Source organism: Hylobates moloch, unplaced genomic scaffold (genome assembly GCF_009828535.3).
Source record: "Hylobates moloch isolate HMO894 unplaced genomic scaffold, HMol_V3 SCAFFOLD_21, whole genome shotgun sequence".
Lineage (NCBI taxonomy): Eukaryota > Metazoa > Chordata > Mammalia > Primates > Hylobatidae > Hylobates > Hylobates moloch.
The window spans coordinates 14,054,412-14,077,019 of NW_026652296.1; the positions used below are offsets into that span (position 1 = coordinate 14,054,412).

Genomic DNA, 22,608 nt, shown 5'->3' on the forward strand with positions numbered 1-22,608 from the left:
ACCTAAAGCCAGATGGCCCTGGAGGCTGTTGGGACAGTTAGCCCATTCAGGAGCACCCACGATGAACCCTGCACTAAGTGACTGACATGTGTCATCTCTGAAGAGTAAGTAGTGTCATCCCCATAATAGAGATGAACAACTCCCCAAGTCACGCACCTAATTGTGCTAGTATAAGATGCTTGAGGTGTGGACTATTTTCATTCCCTCCAGGTGTCTTATCCTTCAGGTTCAATAATAGCCCCTTCACTCACCCAGTTCAAGTGCTTAGGTATTCAGTTTGCTTGGCATTTTATTTTTCAAAAACTGTGATGATTCTTTTCTTTTTTTTTTTGAGACAGAGTCTCACTCTGTCACTCAGGCTGCAGTGTAGTGGCACGATCTCGGGTCACTGCGACCTCTGCCTCCTGGGTTCAAGCAATTCTCTGCCTCAGCCTCCCAAGTAGCTGGGACTACAGGTGAGTGTCATCATACCCAGCTAATCTTTTTATTTTTAGTAGAGACAGGACTTCACCATGTTTACCAGACTGGTTTCGAACTCCTGGCCTAAAGTGATCCACCTGCCTCGGTCTCCCAAAGTACTGGGATTATAGGTGTAGGCCACCAAGCCCGGCCCAAAAGCCATGATTCTTTAAGGAGATTAAGCCAAGTGCCTCAAATATGCAGAAGAGAGGAATGTCTCAGAGGGAAAAACATCAAGATTAGAGGCACAGACTGAAGTCTGTGATCTAGCCATGGAGTATTTTGTTTAACTTACAAGCTATTTTTAAGTTTGGAATCAACTGCCAAAACTTAAAAATCAATAAAATTTGCACCAAAGTGTGAATTTCTGGAATTTGTTGAAAACACAGACGGCCATGCCACATTGGACCCATATTCCTACATGGCAGCCACCAGTTGGAATTGAGGGTCACATGGCAGCCACCAGTTGGAATTGAGGGTCAGTCACCCTTATAGACAGACCCTGTGTTTCCCCATTTCCACAGACCCCACCCACTACTCCCTAATGTCTTAAATGGCTTCACTCATTTATATTCCCTACCTGAACCCCAAGTTTATAACCTGGAGCAAGAAAGGGGGGAATTCACCCTAGGACTAAGAGAGCATTCTTCCAGGCTGATAGGAGAGGAAAGGAGAATTGAGTGAGGTTTATGGGTCCCAGGAGAGAGAAGAGATCCGAAGGGGCCACAGGCACAGCTCTAAGCAGTAGTGTGCCGGCAAATGTTTAACAGCAGCTCTCCAGGGAAGAAAAGTGTGTGTGTGTGTGTGTGTGTGTAAATTTTACTAAGATAAAAGATATGTTTGTTGCACACAATTTACAAATAATAATAAACTCTATTGTAAATACTCTTTATTGTAAATATTCTATCCTAAATTCCATACAGCCAATTAATACTTACAGAATCTTTTGTTAATTTTTGTGTATAAATTTTACAGACGTAAAGGATATGTTTGTTGCACACAACTTCCAAATAATAATAAACTCTTTATTGTAAATATTCTTTATTGTAAATATTCTTTATCCTAAATTCCATATAGCCAATTGATTCTTACAGAATATTTCGTTAACATTTGTTTTTTGCCAAACCTTGTATCCAAAGCCAACTATCACTGCAATCTGGCCATGATTTGACAAAATTAGACTCCGAATAAAAATCCCTGATAACTGTACAGCTAGGCACTGAAGAATGGGTATAGGTTTGGCATGAATGCTGGTTGAAATTTTTGTTTACACTAGTGAGGAAGACAAAAGTAAAACAATGAAAAACCCCGTTTCTACTAAAAGTACAAAAAATGAGCCGGGTGTGGTGGCGGGCGCCTGTAGTCCCAGCTACTCGGGAGGCTGAGGCAGGAGAATGGCCTGAACCCAGGAGGCAGAGCTTGCAGTGAGCCGAGATTGTGCCACTGTACTCCAGCCTGGGCTACAGAGCAAGACTCCATGTCAAAAAAAAAAAAAAAAAGAAAATGAATGTCAGAACTCCTTCTTAAATGATGTGAGCAGCTGTCAGCTGAAATGGATAACAGTGTTCAACTACTGGAAGAATAATCCCTCCATTTTTTGGTGCTATACACAATGTATTGGCTACAAACAAGACATACTTTAAAGTTTAATTTGCATTACTGACATTTTATCCAGCATGTTCTGAAGTCTAGAAAATCAACAGAACAATAAATCAAGCCCTGATGTGTAGTCCTCTCTAATCTTAGTGATACAAAAACACTCCCCACAGCCAGTTAAGCAACCAAAGACTAACGTGATGTCATTGAGTGGGGAATCGGGAAGAGATGTGCGGTGTCTCCCCTAGGTCTCCATAAGAGTTACTATATAGAAATAGCCTCAAGAGCACAGATAATAGTAACAGGTAGTAAAATTAGGTAATGAGTTTTGAGTATAATTTTTTTGTTTTAATGTAATTTACTTAATTATAAATTGAAATCATTTAATTTTTTATAATGGCTGTGTTTGCCAACTTGTAAAAATCCTGAAAATGTAGCAACCAGCTCTCACAAGCTTGGCAAAGCCAGCTCCAGCACACCACTGGATAGAAGGGAAGCATCTAGAATGGAGAAGATAGGAGAACTTGAGAGGCCAGAGTCCTTGGGGGCTCTGCCAGCACCCATACGTGCAGGCATGGATGACAAAGCATCCAGCACCTAGGATCTATTTTAGCTCTTCATTCTCCCCAGCATCTGGCTTCTTGTCAGTCCCTTCCTTACATGATCTGCGGTCATAGCTACTTGCTCAGTCCCCCATCTGATTCACCCTGACCCTTTACAGGGTCCAAAGGAGGGACCTGGGTAACGAGGATGAGTAGAAATTTCCCAGGCTCTGGACCAGCTGGGGACCCTCCTGAAGGGAAACAGGGTCTAAATATACCCCTGGGACATAATTATACCCATTCTGCAGATGAGGAAACTGAGGTTCAGGGAGTTGTTATTTACTCAAGTTCAAGGGCTGCCAAGAGGCAAAGGCAATTGACAAGTAGGTTTGTTGGCCTCCAAACCCATCTCCTTTCTGCAAAGCCATCCTGCACCACCCTGGGGACAGCTCCTAGACCAGCATTTAGAATTCCAGCTCACTGGAATCAGGAGAAATCTTAAGAATGACCTGGTACAGGCTTCCCATTATACAAATGCGGAAACTGAGGCCCGTGGTCATTCCTACAGCAATGACACCAGCAGACCAAGGACTAGAACTGAGGCCTCCCATCAGAGAGTCAGAGTTGCTGGCGAAGGATAAATATTCTGGGTAAGAGAATTAGAGGGGTCGAATAAAACTCAGATAAAAGAGTCAAAAGGCCTGTAATCCTAGCACTTTGGGAGGCCGAGGCGGGCGGATCACTTGAGCTCAGGAGTTCGCGACCAGCCTGGCCAACATGGCGAAACCCCATCTCTACTAAAAATAAATTAGCTGGGCATGGTGGCATGCGCCTGTAGTCCCAGCTGCTTAGGAGGCTGAGGCACAAGAATCGCTTGAACCCAGGAGGTGGAGGTTGCAGTGAGCCGAGATCATGCCATCCTGGGCAACAGAATGAGACTCCATCTCAAAAACAATGATAAGAGTAAAACAAGAGACTTCCCCCTTCCCAAAATGTCCCAGCCAGTTGAAAAAAGAGATTAGAAAAGATGATATCCTCATTTGGATTTAGGGTGATATCGGGAGAGACTTCCTGCCAGGATTGGTACCCTTCAGATTCTTTGAGAAAGTCCATGGTGCAACTAAGACTTCATAGAATATTCTTCTTATAAATACTGCAGAAATGTGCAAGTCAATGGGGAAACTGAGGCATGAAGCTAGATCCTCAGGAACCCTCAGGGCCTGAGACTCAAAATGAAGAGTTGGGCATTCTCAGACTTTCATCCTTTTTACCCCAGCAAAAGCAGACCACCTTTGGGGGCAGGGACCACTCCCAAAAGACCAGCTGGAATTTGTGCTCTGGGGCCTAGGAAGCAGGACACTGGAGATGGTCTGCCAAAGCCATAGTTCCAGAATTTCCAGGCAGACGGATTCCTCAGGAGGCCGCAGAGACCTCAATGCGGCTGTACTGGATGCCAGCGGAGTTCTGCTTGTGGCCAAAGCTCAGGGCAAACCTGTCAAACAAAGAATGCGTGGGATCGGGGGTGGCAGGGCCTGGGGCCGTCCCTGGGGGTGGACCTTCCACCGGGGTTCCCACCCCCCAGTCGCACCTTCACTCCTACCATGACCCTTCCTGCCTCCTGCCTTACTACAAATGTCCACCTTCTCTCACCTGGACCCCCCAGCAGCTCCTCCCTGGTCTCCCTGGGTCTTCCCTGGCCTCTTATAGCCCCTTGTCACCATTACATCTACAGTGACCTTTCTAAACGCAAAAATCTGTCACTCTCCACTGATATGGTTTGGATCTGTGTCCCCACCAAAATCTCATGTTCAATTGTAATTCCCAGTGTTGGAGGTGGGGCCTGATGGGAGGTGACTGGATCATGGGGGCAGTTTCTCATGAACGGTTTAGCACCATCCCTTTTGGTAGTGTCCTTGAGATGGTGAGTGAGTTCTCATGAAATCTGGTCATTTAAAAGTGTGCAGCACCACCCCCCGCTCTCGCCATGGAAGATGTGCTGGCTGCCCTTCGCCTTCCACCATGATCGTAAGTTTCCTGAGGCCTCCCCAGAAGCTGAGCAGACACCAGCATCATTCTTCCTGTACAGAGTGCAGAACTGTCAGCCAATTAAACCTCTTTTCTTTATAAATTACCCAGTATTTCTTCATAGCAATGCGAGAATGGACTAATACATCTGCTCAGAAGGAGACCATCATCATGCTCAGCCTAACATCCCATCTTCTCACCATGGCTGCCCTCCCTGACACCAACCCCTCCAGTCCCATTTGCTCATCACGCCCTGGCCACATAGGCCTCCTGTCTCTCCCTTCAAAACTCCTAACTTGTTTCCACCTCTGGGCCTTTGCTCTTGCTGTTCCCTCCACCTAGAACATTTCTTCCAGCTCTTGAAACTGTTTCTTCCGCTTGAACATTTCTTCCAGCTCTAGAAACCGTTGACTTTTTCTCATAATTCCAGCCTCAGCTCAGAGCAGCCTTCCCTGAGCATCATTCATTCAGCCAGAGATATGATTAAAGATGACAGTGCCAGGCACTGTTCTAGGCCCTGAGAACAGGGCAGTGAGTGAAATCAATACACACAAATATCACCGTGCTTGTTGAAAATTCCTGATACACTTGTAAAACAAATGCACCCACAGCTATTTGCACCCTAGCTAAGGAAACTATCCATTTCAAAAATCTGCTGTTCACTCCCTGGTAGGTTAACCTGCCTTATTTTCTTCATGATATAAAAACTCTGAATTATCTTATTTGTGCATTTTTTAGTTTTGTAGTCTATCTCTCTCCTATACATTAAAATACAACTTCCTTCTAGGTCCAGAGACAGGGTCTCTCTCGGTCATGGGTCTGTCCCCAGATCCTACTACAGTGCCCGGCACTTGAAAATATTTCCTGAAGGTTGAATGAATCGATTCCTGAGAAACTGGGATAACATAGGAATTTTTGAACTTTTTTGTTATTATATCCCCTGAGGGATTGGTAAAGGTCTCTTTTGAGCAGAAATAACCTGATAAGAAAGCAAAATAAACAACATTTCGGCAACCAATTGCCATTGATTGATGTAAGGATGATTTGAGCCCCTTGTGTTACTAATGTGTCCTTAAAACAGGTAGAGGAGCTGGATCTATAAGATGTAGGTCCCCATTTCCAATAAGCACATCTGAGGCATAGGGATGCAGAATAAGTCAGCCCTACAGCAGTGGGTGACAGCTCTACCAGCATCTGCCTCCCATTTTTGGGGAACAAGTCTACTCTGTGGCATGTGGCTTGACTGGACTGTCAATCAAGGATCTCTGCCCTATCCTGGCTAAGTTAGGGGTTAGAGGAGGTGGGCACATAAACCAGCCTTGGCTAATCAGACTTTCTCCTGGGACCATGGCTCTTGTATGGAGGACACAGGAGTGAAAATAGTTGCTGCTGAAAAGACTATTCCATTAGTTCCTGCTGTCAAAATCCCTGGACATGCCCTGGTCCCTGTGTTCCCAAAGTCGAGTTTCTCTCTCTCTCTGTGGCCTCTGATATCAAGAGCCCCCTGAACTCTAGGGACAGAGATGATAAAACACAAACCTGCCTCCGGACTCTACCAAAACCCTTAACTTCCTGTCTTCTCCAGAGTCATAGCAGACCCAGCCTCCAGTCCCCACGGGCTGGCCCTGGCTCCCCCATGTAACCCCAGGTCCAGCCTGACACCCCGCAGCTGCAGTCACATCCTGCTTTACCCCAAAACTGGCTCCCACCAGTGTTTCTGCCTCCTTTGCTTTTTATCCCAGAGGATGGATTTGGAATCTTCTCCCAAGAAAACCAGCGTGGCAGAGATGCCAGGCAGCTGTCTAGTAACAGAACCCTCGATTTTTAGCTGGGCACATGGCTGCCCAGATAGAAGACCACATTTCTTGGCCTCCCCTGCATATAGGTGTAGCCAAGTTCTATGGAAAGTCATGTGGGCAGAAGTGACCGTGAGGACTGTGCCCACCCCTTCCCCTCCCCCATCCTCTGGCAGGTATGTGGGGGTGCATCTCCTCAGGCCATGCAGGAAAGGTGATATGGAAGAGGTGGCAGAGCAACAAGACAGAAGGAGCCTGGGGCCCTACATGACCTCATGGCATGCAGCATCCACCCAACCCTGGACCCCCAACTGACATTTGGATGACTTCAAGCAGCCACATCGATTTCCTAACTAATACAGCTGGGTTGCTGAGGGGCCTGCCGAAACTGCAGAAGGTGCCACTCAACAAAGTAGGAGAGAACATTCTGGGGTGGGGAGGACTGGGTTACAGGTTCTTACATTAGGGTCCAGATTGGGGTGGGGCTTAGCAGCCAGTCCGGGGATGCTAGTCAATATTAGAATGATTTTTTAAAACGTTTTATGACTTCCCAGAAGCAGAATGGGCCGTCAGGAGCTGATGACTATCACCTACTTTTAAGAGGTAACTGGGGACATTTGTCAAAGATGCTTAGGATTGTAGCATTTTGAAGTTCCTTCCGAAGCTCCCATTCCACTCTTCTTTTATTTGAACAGCCTAAGGTCTCATGATGCTAAGATTCTGAACTCCCCTCAATAACCTGAAGACCTGATGTGATCCTACCCATCTGGCCTGTCTGACCTCCATGCTTTTCCCTCCCTCCCTCTGTTCCAGGCACACTGGCTTCCTTGTGGTTCCTTGCACATGCCAGATCCACGCCCACCTCAGGACCTTTGCACTTGCTATTCCTTCTGCTTAGAACGCTCCTCCCCTCATCATTACATGGGTGCCTCCTTCTCACTAACTTAAATTCCACCTCCTCTGAGGGGACTTCCCTCCTTCACCACCCACTCTACTTCAGCCACAACCCCTTTCTTCTTTGTTCCTCCTGTGTCAACCTGGCCCTCTCAGCGTATTTTACTCTGCTTCATTTTCTCCTAATTACCCATCACCAACTAAAACGCTCTTGTTTATGCATTTGTTGGCTTCCCTCCCCCATCAAATGGAAGCTCCTTGAGGACAGGAACTTTGTCTTCCTTAATCTCAGCATATTTCCTAAGGCTCGGAACACTGTCTGGCACATAGTAAGGACTTAATAAATAGCCATGGAATGAATGCATGAAGCCCACAAGTGTTTTGTGTGCAATATTTAAAGGCCATAGTTATGATGTTTTGCTTCTCCAAGGTCCCATGACTCTTAGTTTATGGTTTTAAGATTCTACTCTTCTACCCTCCTGTGATTCCATAATCAAATGATTTTTAAATCCCTGTGAGCTGAGTCTTTAAGTCAAATGAAAAGGCAGTGTAGGGAGACACAAAACAACTCAAGGAAAACAGCTTATGTGTGCGACCGGACAAAACTCATAGTGCCCAGACAATAAAGAAGACAGGAGGAATGCCTGCTTGCAAAAAGAAAGCACACAGACTAAAATCTTGAAGCCGTGTGCTTGGGGTGTGATACAGCTCTTCCCCCAGACCCACCCTGGCAGCTTCCTACCGTCTCTTCTGGAACTGCTGGTCTATCTCTGCCAACGACTGGCCTTTTGTTTCAGGAACAAATAAATAGATGAAGCCCAGGCCGAGGACAGCGGTCAGTCCGTAGAGCAGGAAGGTCCAGGACAAGCCGATGGTGCCTGGAAACAGGAGGGCGGAGTGTAGGCCCAGGACCAAGCACTCTGGCCCCGCAGCCTGGGCCAACTGGTAGGTTCTAGGTCAGGCATGGAAAGTCAGTTCACTCAAAGCAAATGTTCCCGTTGGTGAATTTGCAGAGTGACCAATAAGCTGTCAGTGAAGTACCTTAAAGCAGAAATCTCACTGATTGTCTCAAAGGCGGGGATGAGCCAGGATGCAAGTCCACAAGAACAGAGACAAAGGCAACTTGTGTTTATGGGAGAGGCCCCTCACCCACATCTAGAGCACTATCCCATGGAGAGCGCTTGGGCTCCGAAAGCCTGGCCTGAGGGATCGTGGATCCAGCTGAGTGGCCAAACAGCTGCATGGACATGGCCTTGGCAAATCTCAGTTTCAAAAAAAAAAAAAAAAAAATCCTTAGAAATTTCATGAATTGGGCTTGGCGCAGTGGCTCACGCCTGTAATCTCAGCACTTTGGGAGGCCAAAGTGGGAGGATCACTTGAGCTCAGGAGTTCGAGACCAGCCTGGGCAACATGGTGAATCCCTGTCTCCACTAAAAATAAAAAATAAAAAATTAGCTGGGTGTGGTGGCACACACCTGTAGCCCCAGCTACACGGGAGGCTGAGGCTGGGGGATTGTTTGAGCCTGGGAGGTCAAGGCTGCAGTGAGCCGAGATCATGCCACTGCACTCTGCCCTGCACTCAGGGCGACAGAGTGAGACCCTGTCTCAAAAACAAAACAAACAAACAAACAAAAAACCCCAGAAATTCCATGAATTGGTCATTCAGTGAATTGATCATTCAGAGAATTGAGTTTCAGCCAGTTTGGCCTGTGACTGGTTTGGGAGAGAGGACAAAAGCCACAGTTCAGTCCCGGAGTCGGCCTCCTCCTAGAGCCTCCGGTGGGTCTCAGATCCAGCAGCCAAGATGGGAATGACCCTGAGTCCTTTGATGTCATCCAGCCCAAGACAGAGAAGAGGCTGTGGAGGAAGGGTCTTTGTCAAGGTGGAAGACAAACTATGTTTTGGAAGCCATTCTCACCTCTGACAGCCACGTCCATACCTCTTTTAGGCAGCCTCCCATGACCAGCTGGACCTATTGCCAGCAGGGAGAGCAATGGGCTGGAAGGCAGTGGGGCTGGTTCTAGTCTTTTGACTCCCTGGCTAGACGGGGTAAGGATATATTTTCCCATCTGTGAAATGGGGATGATATATGACACAATTCTAATAAATTCCTTCCTTCCTTTCTCCCTCCCTCCCTTCTTTCCTCCCTTCCTTGTTTCTATCCTTCTTTCTCCTCTCTCACTCATTTACTCCACACAAAAGGAAATGCTTGAAGACTGAGGCTGCAGGGAGAAGCTTGGATTCCCTAAGACTGGGGGTGGAAGACAGCCATGATAGGGGGGTTCTTCCACTGGGGTTCCCCACAGCACTGCCCCCCACCCTCCCAAGTTGGCTGCACCTTTGAGACGGAAACTCTTGGCCACAGGGAATAGGAAAATAACTGAACCCTAAGAACTGCGCCTTGGGGCCCACAGTGAAGGAGCCTGTGTACTCTGGCCCAGAGGAGCAATACCCACTGAAGACCAGGGCCTGGAGCCACGAGCATCTCAGCATCTCAGAGCCATTCCCTGGTGTTCTGGGCCCACATAATTGCCACCCCATCCCACCACACCTCAGACTGGGTTTCAATGCTAGGGAGGAAGAGATGATGTCACCCAAACTTGATTTGAGAAAAACTTCCAGGCCAGACACTGTGGCTCATGCCTGTAATCCCAGCACTTTGGGAGGCCAAGGCGGGTGGATCACTTGGGGTCAGGAGTTTGAGATCAGCCTGGCCAACCTAGTGAAACCCTGTCTTTACAAAAAATACAAAAATTAGCCAGGCATGGTGGCGGGTGCCTGTAGTCCCAGCTACTCGGGAGGCTGAGGCAGGAGAATAGTTTGAACCCACGAGGCAGAGGTTGCAGTGAGCTGAGATTGTGCCACTGCACTCCAGCCTGGGTGACAGAGCGAGACTCCATCTCAAAAAAAATTAAAAATTAAAAAGAAAAGAAAAGCCAAGAAAGACTTCCACCTGGCAGGTGTCATGAACCAGTTTAAGCCAGTTTGGAGCAAATAAACATTGCTACTCTTACTCCTGCCGGTTGACCTCAGATGACCTCTCACCAGTACTGGGTGTTGACTATCACCCATTAGCTGGCCTGGGGAGTTTTACAGTGCGTATGAGAGTCCTGATGTCATCTTGGACACTTGGTGATGTTTCTGCACAGAATAATAGTTCTGCAGCTAATACACAGGAAAATCCAAAAATTTCTGCTTTAGAGTAGGGAGCTTGGGCCACAGAAAAAAAACGGACTTGTCTGGGAAGGACTCACCAATGAGATCGAGGAAGGAGAGGCTGATGAAGAGGTTGGCCGCCCAGTTGAAGCTGTTGCAGAAGGCGAAGGCTCTTCCTCGTATCTCCACAGGGTAGATCTCGCTGAGGACAAGCCAGGTCACTAGGGTGGGAGAGCAGGAGGGCTCCTGGGCTGTGGTGGGACCTGGGGCCTGGCACCATCAGGTCAAACATGCAGCCTCTCAACAATGGGATTGGCCAGTGTCAGGCTCCTGATACTAAACTCCCACCCCCATTCTGCTATAAGAATTATAGTAGAGTCTCAGTTTGCTGAAGACTGAGAGGTGTTCTGAGACATGAGGCTTTCAATGCTGAGATGGGAACAGTCTTGGATGAACTGGGATGATTGCTTTTCACCCTATTCATTAAATTCCATTCCAGTTGTGAGCTATCCAGGCTTTAAGGGACCTGAAGCTCAAACGACTTGGGGAGCCTTTTAAGGAATACAAATTACAAACATAAAATTAGGCACTGGCCCTGGGAGGAGCAACTGCAAGTAAGTGAGGGGCCCTGAGGCTTCACGGTCAACCCACCTCCAGTGCCCCGCTGACACTCTGCCAGGTCATCAGGGTGGGAAGTCCCCAAACTTCCCCCTAGGAGGGGTAGAAGGCTCCAGAGTCACCCGCAAGAAAACTCCACTTACCTGGCCCAAACCCAAAGGAGAAGGCGCTGACAAAGACCATCAGGCAGAGCAGTGCGGTCCAGCGCAGCAGTGCATGTCCCTGGGCGGGCAGAGGGGGCCCAGGGAGGGTAGAGCTCAGGGCTGGCTGAGGAGGGGCTGAGGGGTCTCCAGATCTGGGATGGGGCTTGGTTTTCTTAGCAGTGGACAAGATTGGCCTCCTTTGGTCCTCACTGGTCCTTGGCATGGGAGGTAGAGAGGAGTCCTGCAGCGGGCCAGAGTCTCCAGGGAGGCCTGTCTGCCCGGTGGCATTGGGCACAGCCAGGCAGCTTGGGCCTGAGTCCATGGGCACGGCAAAGCTGACGAGGCCTATGCCGCTGACGGACAGGGCCATGAGGGCACAGCCAGCTAGCAACAGAGCCCTGCGGCCTGCACGGTCAACCAGCCCCATGGCGGTCAGGGTAGCTGCCACCTTCACTGCACCAAGCCCCACGGAGGCCAGCATGGCTGAGGATCCCCCATGGAAGCCAACGGAGCTGAAGATGGTGGAGGCATAGCACAGCACGTTGGGCTGCCCTGTTAGTTGCTGGAAGAGCACCAGCCCCAGGCCCACTGTGGTCCGGCCTCGCATGTTATCCCGTGCCCTGAAGAGGTCCAGAAAGGAGTACCGTGGTCTCCCCGGGCCCAGCTTGGGGGCCTCACCTCTCTGGAGTGGGATGAGGTCCTTGTGTGCTGCAGTCTCATCTGTACCAGCAGGGAGGAAGAGGAGGCTGAGGGATTGCAGGAGAGCAGGTGCGGTGGCCCAGCCGAACATGTGCCTCCATCCCCAGGGGGTACCAGCCAGTGCATAGTTGAGGGCATAGGAGAGCAGGATGCCCACGGTGATGCCTGCCTCATAGAGGGACACCAGCACTCCCCGCTGCCGTGGCCCCACCAGCTCTGACACGTAGATACAGCAGGCCATGGAGGAGAGGGAAATGGCAAAGCCAACCACAGAGCGACCCAGGACCAGCCAGGCCAGGGAACCAGCCAGGCCCAGGGTCAGGCTGCCTGCCAGTAGCACCAAGTTGCTCCCGAGGATGGCTTGCTTCCTGCCATAGCAGTCAATGAGGAAGCCGCCAACCAGGGAGGCGAGAAGAGCCCCCAGGAGAAGGCTGCCCACCAGGAACTCCTGCTCCAAGCAGCTTAGCCCAAAGTCAAGCTGCAGTGGCAGCAGGGCACCTGATATGACTGCCAGTTCATAACCAAAGGTCAGGCCACCCAGCAAAGACACAGAGGCACACAAGGGCAGGACAGGTGGGGGGCGGCCTAAAAAACAAAAGTGAGAGGGACAGAGTTAGAATGGTTCCTAGTCATACCATCCATCCATTCAACCTTCCCTCCATCTGTCAACACCTCCATCTATCTATCCATCTACTCCATCTATTCAACCATTCATCCATCCACCCATCCATCCATCCATCCATCCATCCATCCATCCATCCATCCATCTGTCCATCCATCCGCTCCATCAATTCAACCATCCATCCATTCATCCTCCATCCATCCATCTACTCCATCTGTTCAACCACCCATTCAACCATCCACTGATCCATCCATCCATCCATTCATCCATCCATCCATCCATCCATCCATCCACTCCAACCATCCACTCCATCTATTCAACCACCCATCCATCCATCCATCCATCCATCTACTCCATCTATTCAACCTTCCATCCATCCATCCATCCACCATCCATCTACACCATCTGTTCAATCATGCATTCAACTATCCATCCATTCTTCCATCCACTCTATCTATTCAACCACCCATCCATCCATCTATGCATCCTCCACCCATTCATCTACTTCATCCATCCAAATATTCATCCATCTGTATGTCCATTTATCTATACCTTAATTCACCCAACCATCCATCAATTTATTGATCTATCTATCTACAAATCCATCCATTCATCCACCCATCTCTGTATTTCATCCTTTTATATACTCATCCACACACCCATCCATCCATCCATCCATCCATCCATCCATCCATCCATCTATCCATCCATCCAAATTTATCTGGCATCTACAGCATGCCGGGAAGTGCTCTTAGGGCTGGAATACAGCCGTGTTGTCCAGGATCTAACGTTCTAGAAGAAATAGGAAGATGATAAATAAGTATATAATTTCAGGTGGCGAAGATGTCATAAAAAATGAAGCAGGGAAAGAGAATTAAGATTGATGGAGTAGTACTATTTTAAGGCCTCTCTGAAGAGCAAAAATTTGAGCAGAGATTTGGGTGACGTGAAAGTCCTAGGAAAATCTGGGAGAAGAACATTCTAGACAGAGTGAACACAAAGTACAGAGGCCCTGAGATAGGACAGTTCTTGGTGTTTGAACAACTATGGATATTAATGGTTAGTACTTATATAGCCCTAACTAAATGCCAGAATCTGTTTTAAGAGCTTTATATGTATTTTCTCATTTAATTGTTACAGCAACCCTGTAACATGTCATTACTATCATCCTCCAAAGTGCAGAGAAGTTAAGAAACTTTCTCATAGTCACATAACAGGTAAGTTGTAGAGATGATGTGGCTAAAGTGAGGACCTTTAATCACTGAGGTAATCAGACAGGAGGCCAGAGGCTGAAGCCCAGTGAGTGAGAGTGATGGGAAATGATGAGGCAGGAGAAATAGGCAGGGGCCAGATCATGTGGGGCTTTGCAAGTCAAGAGGACAATAAGGAATGTCATTCTCAGTGGTTGGAAGCTTTTGATGGCTTCAGCCAGGAATGAGGTGATCTACTTTTATTTTTCATTTTTTATGAGTCCCAACAGGAAACAAATCGGTCACCTATTTTTAATTTTTTAAATATTGCTCTTGCTGTTGTATGGAGATGCTAAATGAGGTGACTGTGGCTAACAGGATGCAGGAAATAATTTCTTTTCTTTTCTTTTCTTTTCTTTTTTAGACAGTCTTACTCTGTTTCCCAGGCTGGAGCACAGTGGCGTAATCTCGGCTCACTGCAACCTCCATCTCCTGGATTCAAGCGATTCTCCTGCCTCAGCCTCCCGAGTAGCTGGGACTACAGGCATGTACCACTACGCCTGGCTAATTTTCATATTTTTAGTAGAGATGGGGTTTCACCATGTTGGCCAGGCTGGTCTCGAACTCCTGACCTAAGGTGATCCACCTGCCTCAGCCTCCCAAAATGCTTAGATTACTTACAGGTATGAGCCACCATGCCCAGCCTGAATTTTTTATTTTATTTTATTTCAATTAATGTACATATAAAAATAACCACATATGGATGGTGGCTACCCTATTGGCAACACAGTTGCACAGATTACTCTTAAATTCACACATTTAAATTTATATATTTCTGGAAGCATCTAGAATAATCCAGCAGTATCTATGTCATGCACCCCCACCCTGGACCTGACAAGAACATCTGCAATATCATAGCCAGATGTATGGAGAGTTTCTCTGGACCAGACATTGCTTTGAGTTTAAAAACACATTTACGGCCAGATGCAGTGGCTCACGCCTGTAATCCCAACACTTTGGGAGGCTGAGGGGGGCAGATCACTTGAGGCCAAGAGTTCAAGACCAGCCTGGCCAACATGATGAGAACCCATCTCAACTAAAAATACAAAAATTACAGGTGTGTGGCACGCACCTGTAATCCCAGCTACTCGGGAGGCTGAGGTGGGAGAATCATTTGAATCCGGGAAGGTGGAGGTTGCAGTGAGCCAAGATCGTGCCACTGCACTCCAGCCTGGACAACAGTGCAAGACCCTGTCTCAAAAAAAAAAAAATAGTTCTCACCCCAACATTATGAGGTAGGCTCTTGTATTACTTACGAATGAATAAAGTGATCATCAGAGGGGTGAAGCAACTCACCTAAGGCCAAAAGTAGTAAGTGCAACCTGGGCAACATAGCAAGATCCTGTCTCTACAAAAAGTTTAAAAATTAGCCAGGCATGGTGGTGGGTGCCTGTAGTCCCAGGTACTCTAGGGGTTGAAGTGTGAGGATCGCTAGAGCCCAGGAGTTTGAGGTTACAGTGAGCTATGATTGTGACACTGCACTCCTGCGTGGGTGACGGATTGAGACCCTGACTCTAAAATAAAAAAACAAAAAAAGCTGTAAGCGGCTGAGGCTAGAATGAAAGCCAGACTGTCTGGGTCCACAGTCCCTACCCTTGACTGCTCCATTATAAAACCTTGGTGCAATGTGATTTCACTCTGTTCTCTTGCTTGGGTCCCTTCTTAGCTTTGTTAGGCAATTTTTGTGCAGAGGGAGGAGTTCCACTGGTGAAGGAATCATTCCCCACCCCCACTTCTGCTCATCCCTCTCCCCTGCCACTCCTACCCTCCAAGGAAACGAGCCCTTGCCACTCCCTGGCTGGCCTGTCCTTCCTGTCCCTCACCACTAGTAAACATACTGGAAGATGCTGCTCAGATCCGGCTCTGTCTTCGCCCCCCTTTGCCCCTCCTCCCTCATTCCTGAGATTTTCTTCCAGAAAGGAAGGTCCTTCCAGGCCATGTGAAGCAATCGAGGTGAAAGCCCAGGATTTGTTTGCCATGTCCTGGGTTCCTCTTGCAGCGAAAGGGAACCCAGCCAAAGGGCTCACAGCTTCCACCCGAAGGTTCCACTGGAAAACACATCAGTGCATGTTCAGTTGCAACAGACAATAAAACTAATGGACAATAAAAACAAATAAACAAACGTGAAATAAAATAGTAATAATAACAGTAGGTATCATGTATGGAGCCCTCCTCTGCGCGAAGACTTTATGTTCCTTCCCTCAATTCATCCTCCTAACAACCCTAGGTGAGACTGCTACAATTATTCCATCTTACAGATGTGGAGGTTAAGGCTCAGAGTGTTCTCACAGCTAGGAAGCAACAGGATCAGGATGAAATGCTGACCTGCCTGCCTCCCAAACCCACGTCCTTAAGAGCTCTGCTGCACTGACCTTCCAGCAAGAAGAGCCAATCAGAGATAGGTGGGGTGGGGGGCAACTGGGGTTCAGGGGGCAGAGGTGGAAGGGAAAGAGCTCTCAGGAAAACCCCAAGGGATAAAGCATGGTGAAATGATACTGTGGCATGGGACTGTAGACATAAAGGAGCACCTCAAAGGAGTTGGAGCCATTAGGAAGACGAGGAAGAACATTCCCTTTCTGTGGTTCCCATCATCTGAGTCAGTCCCACCACCTTAGCATGACAGGCAAGGCCCTTCATGGGCTGGCCTAACTCCTCAGCCACTGCGCCTCCTCCTGGACTCTGTCGCCACAGCCCCGCCCCACGCACCTTGCCAACATGTTTGTTCCCGGCATACACTGTATGCTTTCATGCTGCTCCACCTCCGCACGCACTGGGCCTCCTACGTGCACTGTCCTTGTTCCCCAAGGAAAGGGTCCCTTTGTTCCTCTACTCTCCCTCTTCAGTCCCAGGTCCTGTGCCACCTCCCCAAGGAGCCTCCAGGTGTACACATCTGTTATTTGGCATCCACTCCTCATCTTCTGTTGCAGGGAGCCGCCCCTTTTCCTTGTCTCACAGCCTCCTGGTTTGGGTGGAGATGACCGCCCCCACCTCCACCCTCAGTGCCCAGCCCCAGGGTGGTGGCCATGATCCAGATCCAACCAATCAGCAGATTCCTGGGCCCTAGGCAGAGGTGAATACCACGTGGGTGAACTGGGGCCAGTGAGAGTCGGCCCAGGTGTGTTTGCTCACCAGGGGTGCCAAGCTGGTGGTTTACTTGCCTGGAGCCACTGGGAGCCATCTTCCCCCATGAAGGATTCCTGACAACACTGTATGAGCCCCTAGATCCAACTGCCCCTGAAGCCATAGACTTCAGTGACCCATAAATACTTACTGCCAATTTCTGGATTTTCTGAATGTTGGCCTGTCATTTTTTTTTTTAATCTCAGTACCCAAGTACCCTTCATATCAGCAGACAGTGATGTCCGCTTAGTGCCTTTCAGTGGAAAAGTTCGAGGGAGTTCCTGACCAATTCCCATGCATCTTCCTCAACTCTCCACTGTACTCCTTTTGCTTGGTCACACTGCAAGTTCCTTTATGAGTCTTCCATATTCAACTAAGGAGGGCAGGGATAGAGACTCACTTGTCCTGAGCCTCCAGGGCCCCAGCCCTGTCCTGACACCCAAGAGGAACCGAGTGAAGTTTCTGCTGAATGAACAAATGACTGGGTAGAGGACCAGGGCTGTTTCACCTCATGGCATTTCTGGGGCTGTGTCAGATACCTCTGAACCTAAACACAGAAGCCAGAAGGATTCTGGGAAAACCTAAGTCAGGCCTCGTCACTCTTCCGCTCAGAGCCCTCCAAGGCTCCTATTTCAGTCTAAGAAAAGCCAGCGTCCTCACCGTGGCCTTCAAGGCTCTGCAGGGTCTGCTCCCTCTCACTGGGCTCCAGCCACACTGCTTCCTTGCTGCTACTCTCACTCCAAGCACGTCCCAACTCAAAGCTTGGTACCCACCAACCTCTCTGCCTGGGAAATCCTTTCCCTCCCTGCCAACAGTTCCTTCCTTCCTCCCTTCTGATCTTTGCTGACACAGCCCCTTCTCGGTGAGGCTGTCCCTGGCCTTCTACCTAAAATTCAACCTCCCTGTAGCATCTAGCACTTTGTATCCCCTTCTCCACTTGTTTTTTCTGTGTGGCACTTCTCATCATCCAAAATAACTATATATTTTACATATTTATTGGTCTCCCTGACCTGAAAGTCAGCCTCAAGGGAACAGGAGTGGTTTGTTTCTTCTCAGCTGTCTCCCTGAGGCCAAGGACAGTTACTCAGCATTCAATCAATATTTGTTAAACGAATGAATGATTGAGTGAATGAATGAAAAACCAAAAGAACTGTGGGGATGTAGGAAATCCAGAAGGAAAGGATCTTGGCTCAGGAACATCTGAAAGGTCCAGGGCCTGGACAGGAAGCAGAGCAAAGCCTGGCCCTCAAATTAAGATGGCTTAGGCTGGGCACGGTGGCTCATGCCTATAATCCCAATACTTTGGGAGGCTAAGGCAAGTGGATAGCTTGAGTTCATGAGTTCAAGACCAGCCTGGGTAACATGGTGAAACCCCATCTCTACCAAAAAGTACAAAAATTAGCCAGGTATAGTGGTGTGCACCTGTAATTCCAGATAGGAGGCTGCGGTGGGAGGATGGCTTGAGCCTGGGAGGCAGAGGTTGCAGTGAGCTGAGACTGTACCACTGCACTCTAGCCTGGATGACAGAGCCAGACTTTGTCAAAAAAAAAAAAAAAAGAAAGAAAGAAAGAAAAAAGACAGAAAGAAAGAAAGAGAAAAAAAAAGAAGGGAAGGAAATAAAAGAAAAAAAATTAAGGAGAACAAATTAAGACAGCTTGACCTAAGTTTAGCAAGTGTGCATCCTTTCTATTAATAACCTGCCTAACATAGGCTGTATGTGAAGATGTCCTACACTGGAAGAAATCCCTTAATCCTCTAAGCCCCTCACTGTGGAGGGCAGAGCTTCCCAGGGAGAGAGTCAGGGGGCAGGGGGAGTGGGGAGAACCCCGGTTTGGGATGCAAGTATCTCCAGTTGCAAGTTCCAGGCCTCCTGTTGGTGACACTAGAGTAGTGTCTCAACTAGAAGTCACAGAGCACTAGGTCCCTCCTGCACCAGAGACCTGCTGTGGCTTTCCCTGAAGTTCCAGGGAGAAGCCAGAAGTGAAATTGAACTGTATGAATATCCTCTTGCAGACAGCCGGCTTCCAAATGTCCCAGCAATTGCAGCCACAGCTGATACTTGGAGCACCCACTATAGCCAGCCACTCTCCTAAGGGGCAGTATCTGTACCAGATGGCTTAATCCCTAGTCAATCCTATGACAATCACTATTGTCATTCCCATTTTACAGAAATAACCACCACACTGAGAGGTGAAGACATTTCCCCAAGGTGACACAGTTTGTAAGTCACATAGCAGGAACTTGAACTCAGGCAGTCTGACTCCAGAATCCCAATATTGGGTGCAATATAAAATAAAAATTCACGTTCACTCACCATTTACCAGATATAGGTGATGAGCCGAGCACTGTAAGTTCATTTTTTCACATTCTCACGGCTGCCCTGTGATAAGGGTATTTGATAGTGACCAGAGAAGTTGGCAGACTCTCCCACGTCAAAGTGGAATGGTGGAACAAAGTGAGAAGAATTGGGGCTAGAACCCAGTTTTGCCTCCAAAGGCTATAAAGAGAGCCCAATTCCTGGTCCCTGCTGTGAACTGAGCAGTGTAAGAATTCTGGGGAGGACAGAGACCAGCAGCCATGACTTGTGCCTCCCCCAGCACTAACACCCAGCCCTCGCTCTGCCCATAGAAGGCACTCAGTAAATGGCTGTTGGGTTGACTTAGCAGGAATAGGAGGCACAGGAACAAGGGGCTAGGGCTAAGCTGAGTGTCCTTAAGAAGACCTTGACCTCTCTGGGCCTCAGTTTTTTCTCAGGCTCTGGGGCACTGTGCCGTGGGGGTTAAGAGGATGGACTCTCCAGTCAGAGCCGGAACTGGTCACCAGTTTTACCGTTAATCCACCATGACAGGCCACGTGGCGCAGTGGTTAGGAATGCAGACTGCAGTCAGAATGCTGGGGCTCCTTCCCAGCTTCTCCTCTCCATAGCTGTGTGACCTTGGGGAACTCACCTCGCCTCTCTGGGCTTCCCCATCTACAAATGGGATATTAATGCCTACCTCCTATGCTTACCTACATCATAGCCAGTGTTAGCTACTGTGATTCTCCACAGAACGACTCAGAGCAAGCTTTGAAAAGTTAATTCAGGGCCGGGCACGGTGGCTCACACCTGTAATCCCAGCACTTTGGGAGGCTGAGGCAGCCGGATCACAAGGTCAGGAGATCAAGACCATCCTGGCCAACATGGTGAAACCCCCTCTCTACTAAAAATACAAAAATTAGCTGGGCGTGGTGGTGTGTGCCTGTAATCCCAGCTACTTGGGAGGCTGAGGCAGGAGAATTGCTTGAACCAGGGAGCTGGAGGTTGCAGTGAGCCGGGATTACGCCACTGCACTCCAGCCTGGCAACAGGGCGATTGTCTCAAAAAAAAGAAAAAAAAAAAAGAAAAGAAAGGATAATTCAGGTCTTGGCCCCGCTCCAGCTTAAAACCCTTCTCCAGCTTGCCGTGGCATTTGCAATAAAATCTGAACTTCTCACCACGGCCTACAAAGCCCTACACACCTCTCTGCCATCCCTTTGACCTCAGTGCCCTGCCCGCTGTGCTCTGGCCATCCTGGCCTGGGCCACGCAAGCTCATTCCTGCCTGAGAGCCTTTGCACTGTTGCTGCCACCTGGAAGCTCTTTCTCCAGATCTCAGCAAGACCCGCTTCTGAGGAAGGTCTCAGCTCCAAAACGACCTACTCCAGAAAACCCACCCTGACCACCCACCTAAGGAGCCCACGCCCTTGGCCTTCACGCCACCCCATTTTATGGGTTCCACAGCACCTTATCTCCCTCTGAAGTTATTCCTAAACGTGTTTACCCAGCTGCTCAATCAGAATGCCAGCTCCATGAGAGAGAAGATTATTGTCTATTTTGTTCATTGCTGAATTTCCAACCCCTGTATCAATGTCTGGCACAGAGTAGGTGCTCACTCAAGGATCAATGACCCTTCGAGGCTTCTGAATGCAGAGAGAAAAATAGAGGCCTAGTCTAAGTGGCAACAAAGCCATTCCCTACACGTCCCACCCCAATGCTGTGTTAGAATCTCCTTCTCTGTCCCCTCTCTGCAGAATTGTGTCCAGAGGAGGGGGTTCGTCTGTTTTGTTCGCGGTTTCGTTCGCTGCAGCGTCCCTAGGCCCACAACAGCGCCTGGGGCACAACCGCGCTCAGCGAATCGCTGAACTGCTTTGCTTCTTTCGGAGCCTCCATTTCTTCATCTGCAGACCAGGAACAACTGCACTTGCCTGGGGCTGTCGGATCAAGGCGCCCGGGAGAGTGCCTGGGCCCGAGTGGGCGCCGCAGCAAGTGAGGGGCCACTTTTCCGAGGCATAAAGGACGATGGAAGGAAGCGCGACCGAGCCCCGTCCCAGCCCCCGCCGCAGGCCTGCAGTCTCGGGCTGGCCACCCGAGAGGCGGTATCCGGCCCGGGCGGCCCAGGGGGAGCCAGGGGGCGCGCACTCTTGGGGGACCGCGGGGGCGGTGTCTACACCCCGGGAAGGGGTCGGGCTTCCAGCAGGCTGCGCCCGATCGGGACTTACCCATGGCGAGCGGGACTCCGCGGCGTGCTGGGGGCGCTGGGGGGCCGGGAGCGCATCCCCCGCCGGAGTCCCCAACGCCGCTGCCGCCCCGGACAAACTTTCCGGCCCGCCCCCGCCTCTGTCCCTCCTGCCCTGCCCGCCCGCGCGCAGCGCCGCCAACGCCACGTCGGCCAGCCAGGCCCCGAGGCCTGGAGGCGGGACGGAGGGGAGCCCAGGACCGCCCCCGGCCACCCCAGGCTTGGCAAGGACCCCCTCCCTCGCCCACTGTCCTCCCGGGGGCCCTCACCCGCCGTCTCCCGGGTCCCCTTCATTGGTAGTCCTCCCCTGGGGGGGACACACCGGCCAGCCATCCTCCCTGGTAGAAGACCCCACACGCACTGTCTTCCCCTGGCCTCTTTGCAGAGAAGAGGTGCCCCAATCACTGGTCCACACTTGTCTTGCCTCCTCAGCGTGCGCACACACACAAAACACACAACACACACGTCTACATCGAGTGAAACACTCGCGCATACCCACTGGAGCCGCTCACTCTCTCATGGATTCATCCCTCATTCACCCCACGCTTGGGTTTGGACACCACCACATGCCAGGCACTATGCTAGGCTTGGAATGGGCCGAAGAACAAAACAGACAGGTCTTTTGTTTACCTTCTAGGAGGGGAAGAGTTTACATTCTAGGAGGCGAAGACGAAAAAGAAATAACTAAAAGATCCTGAGAAATATCAGCTAGTGATAAAGACTAGGCAGAAAGTTAAACTAGGGTGGGGGGTTAGGCAGACACAGGGGGCTGCTTTAGCTTGCTGATCTGAGGAGAGGATATCTGAGCAGAAATCCCGCATTCCCCGCAGGGGAACAGCAAAGGCAAAGGCCCCGGGGTGGGAAGGAGCTTATGGGGTACAAAAAACGCAGAAATGAAGCCAGAGTGTCTGGAGCAGAGGAGAAGACAGGGAGGGAGGAGGGAGATGGGGGCTAAGGGAGGGGCTTTGGTGGGCCAGGGTCAGGAATGTAGATTTCAACCCCATCAGCAAGACAGATAACTGGGGAGTTCTAACTGGTTAAGGGCCGGAATACTCAGCCTTCCCACCTGGGAAGCTGTTGCAAGGTGAGAAGTTGGTTTGGGCTCATGTCACAGTGGTGAGGTTGGAGAAAAGTAGGCAGATCACATATATGCT

The 22,608-nt window shown here is 49.5% G+C and overlaps 1 protein-coding gene across 1 annotated transcript; it reads right to left on the reverse strand.

The window, feature by feature from the left end:
• Positions 1–1,346: 1,346 nt before the first annotated feature.
• SLC2A10 (solute carrier family 2 member 10) lies at positions 1,347–21,539 on the reverse strand. Its single transcript, XM_032142677.2, has 5 exons — positions 21,438–21,539; positions 11,230–12,513; positions 10,567–10,689; positions 8,055–8,190; positions 1,347–4,089 (listed from the first exon to the last, which is right to left on the reverse strand). The coding sequence occupies exons 1-5, from the start codon at positions 21,439–21,441 to the stop codon at positions 4,011–4,013; spliced, it is 1,626 nt and encodes a 541-aa protein (XP_031998568.1). The 5' UTR covers positions 21,442–21,539; the 3' UTR covers positions 1,347–4,010.
• Positions 21,540–22,608: the final 1,069 nt, after the last annotated feature.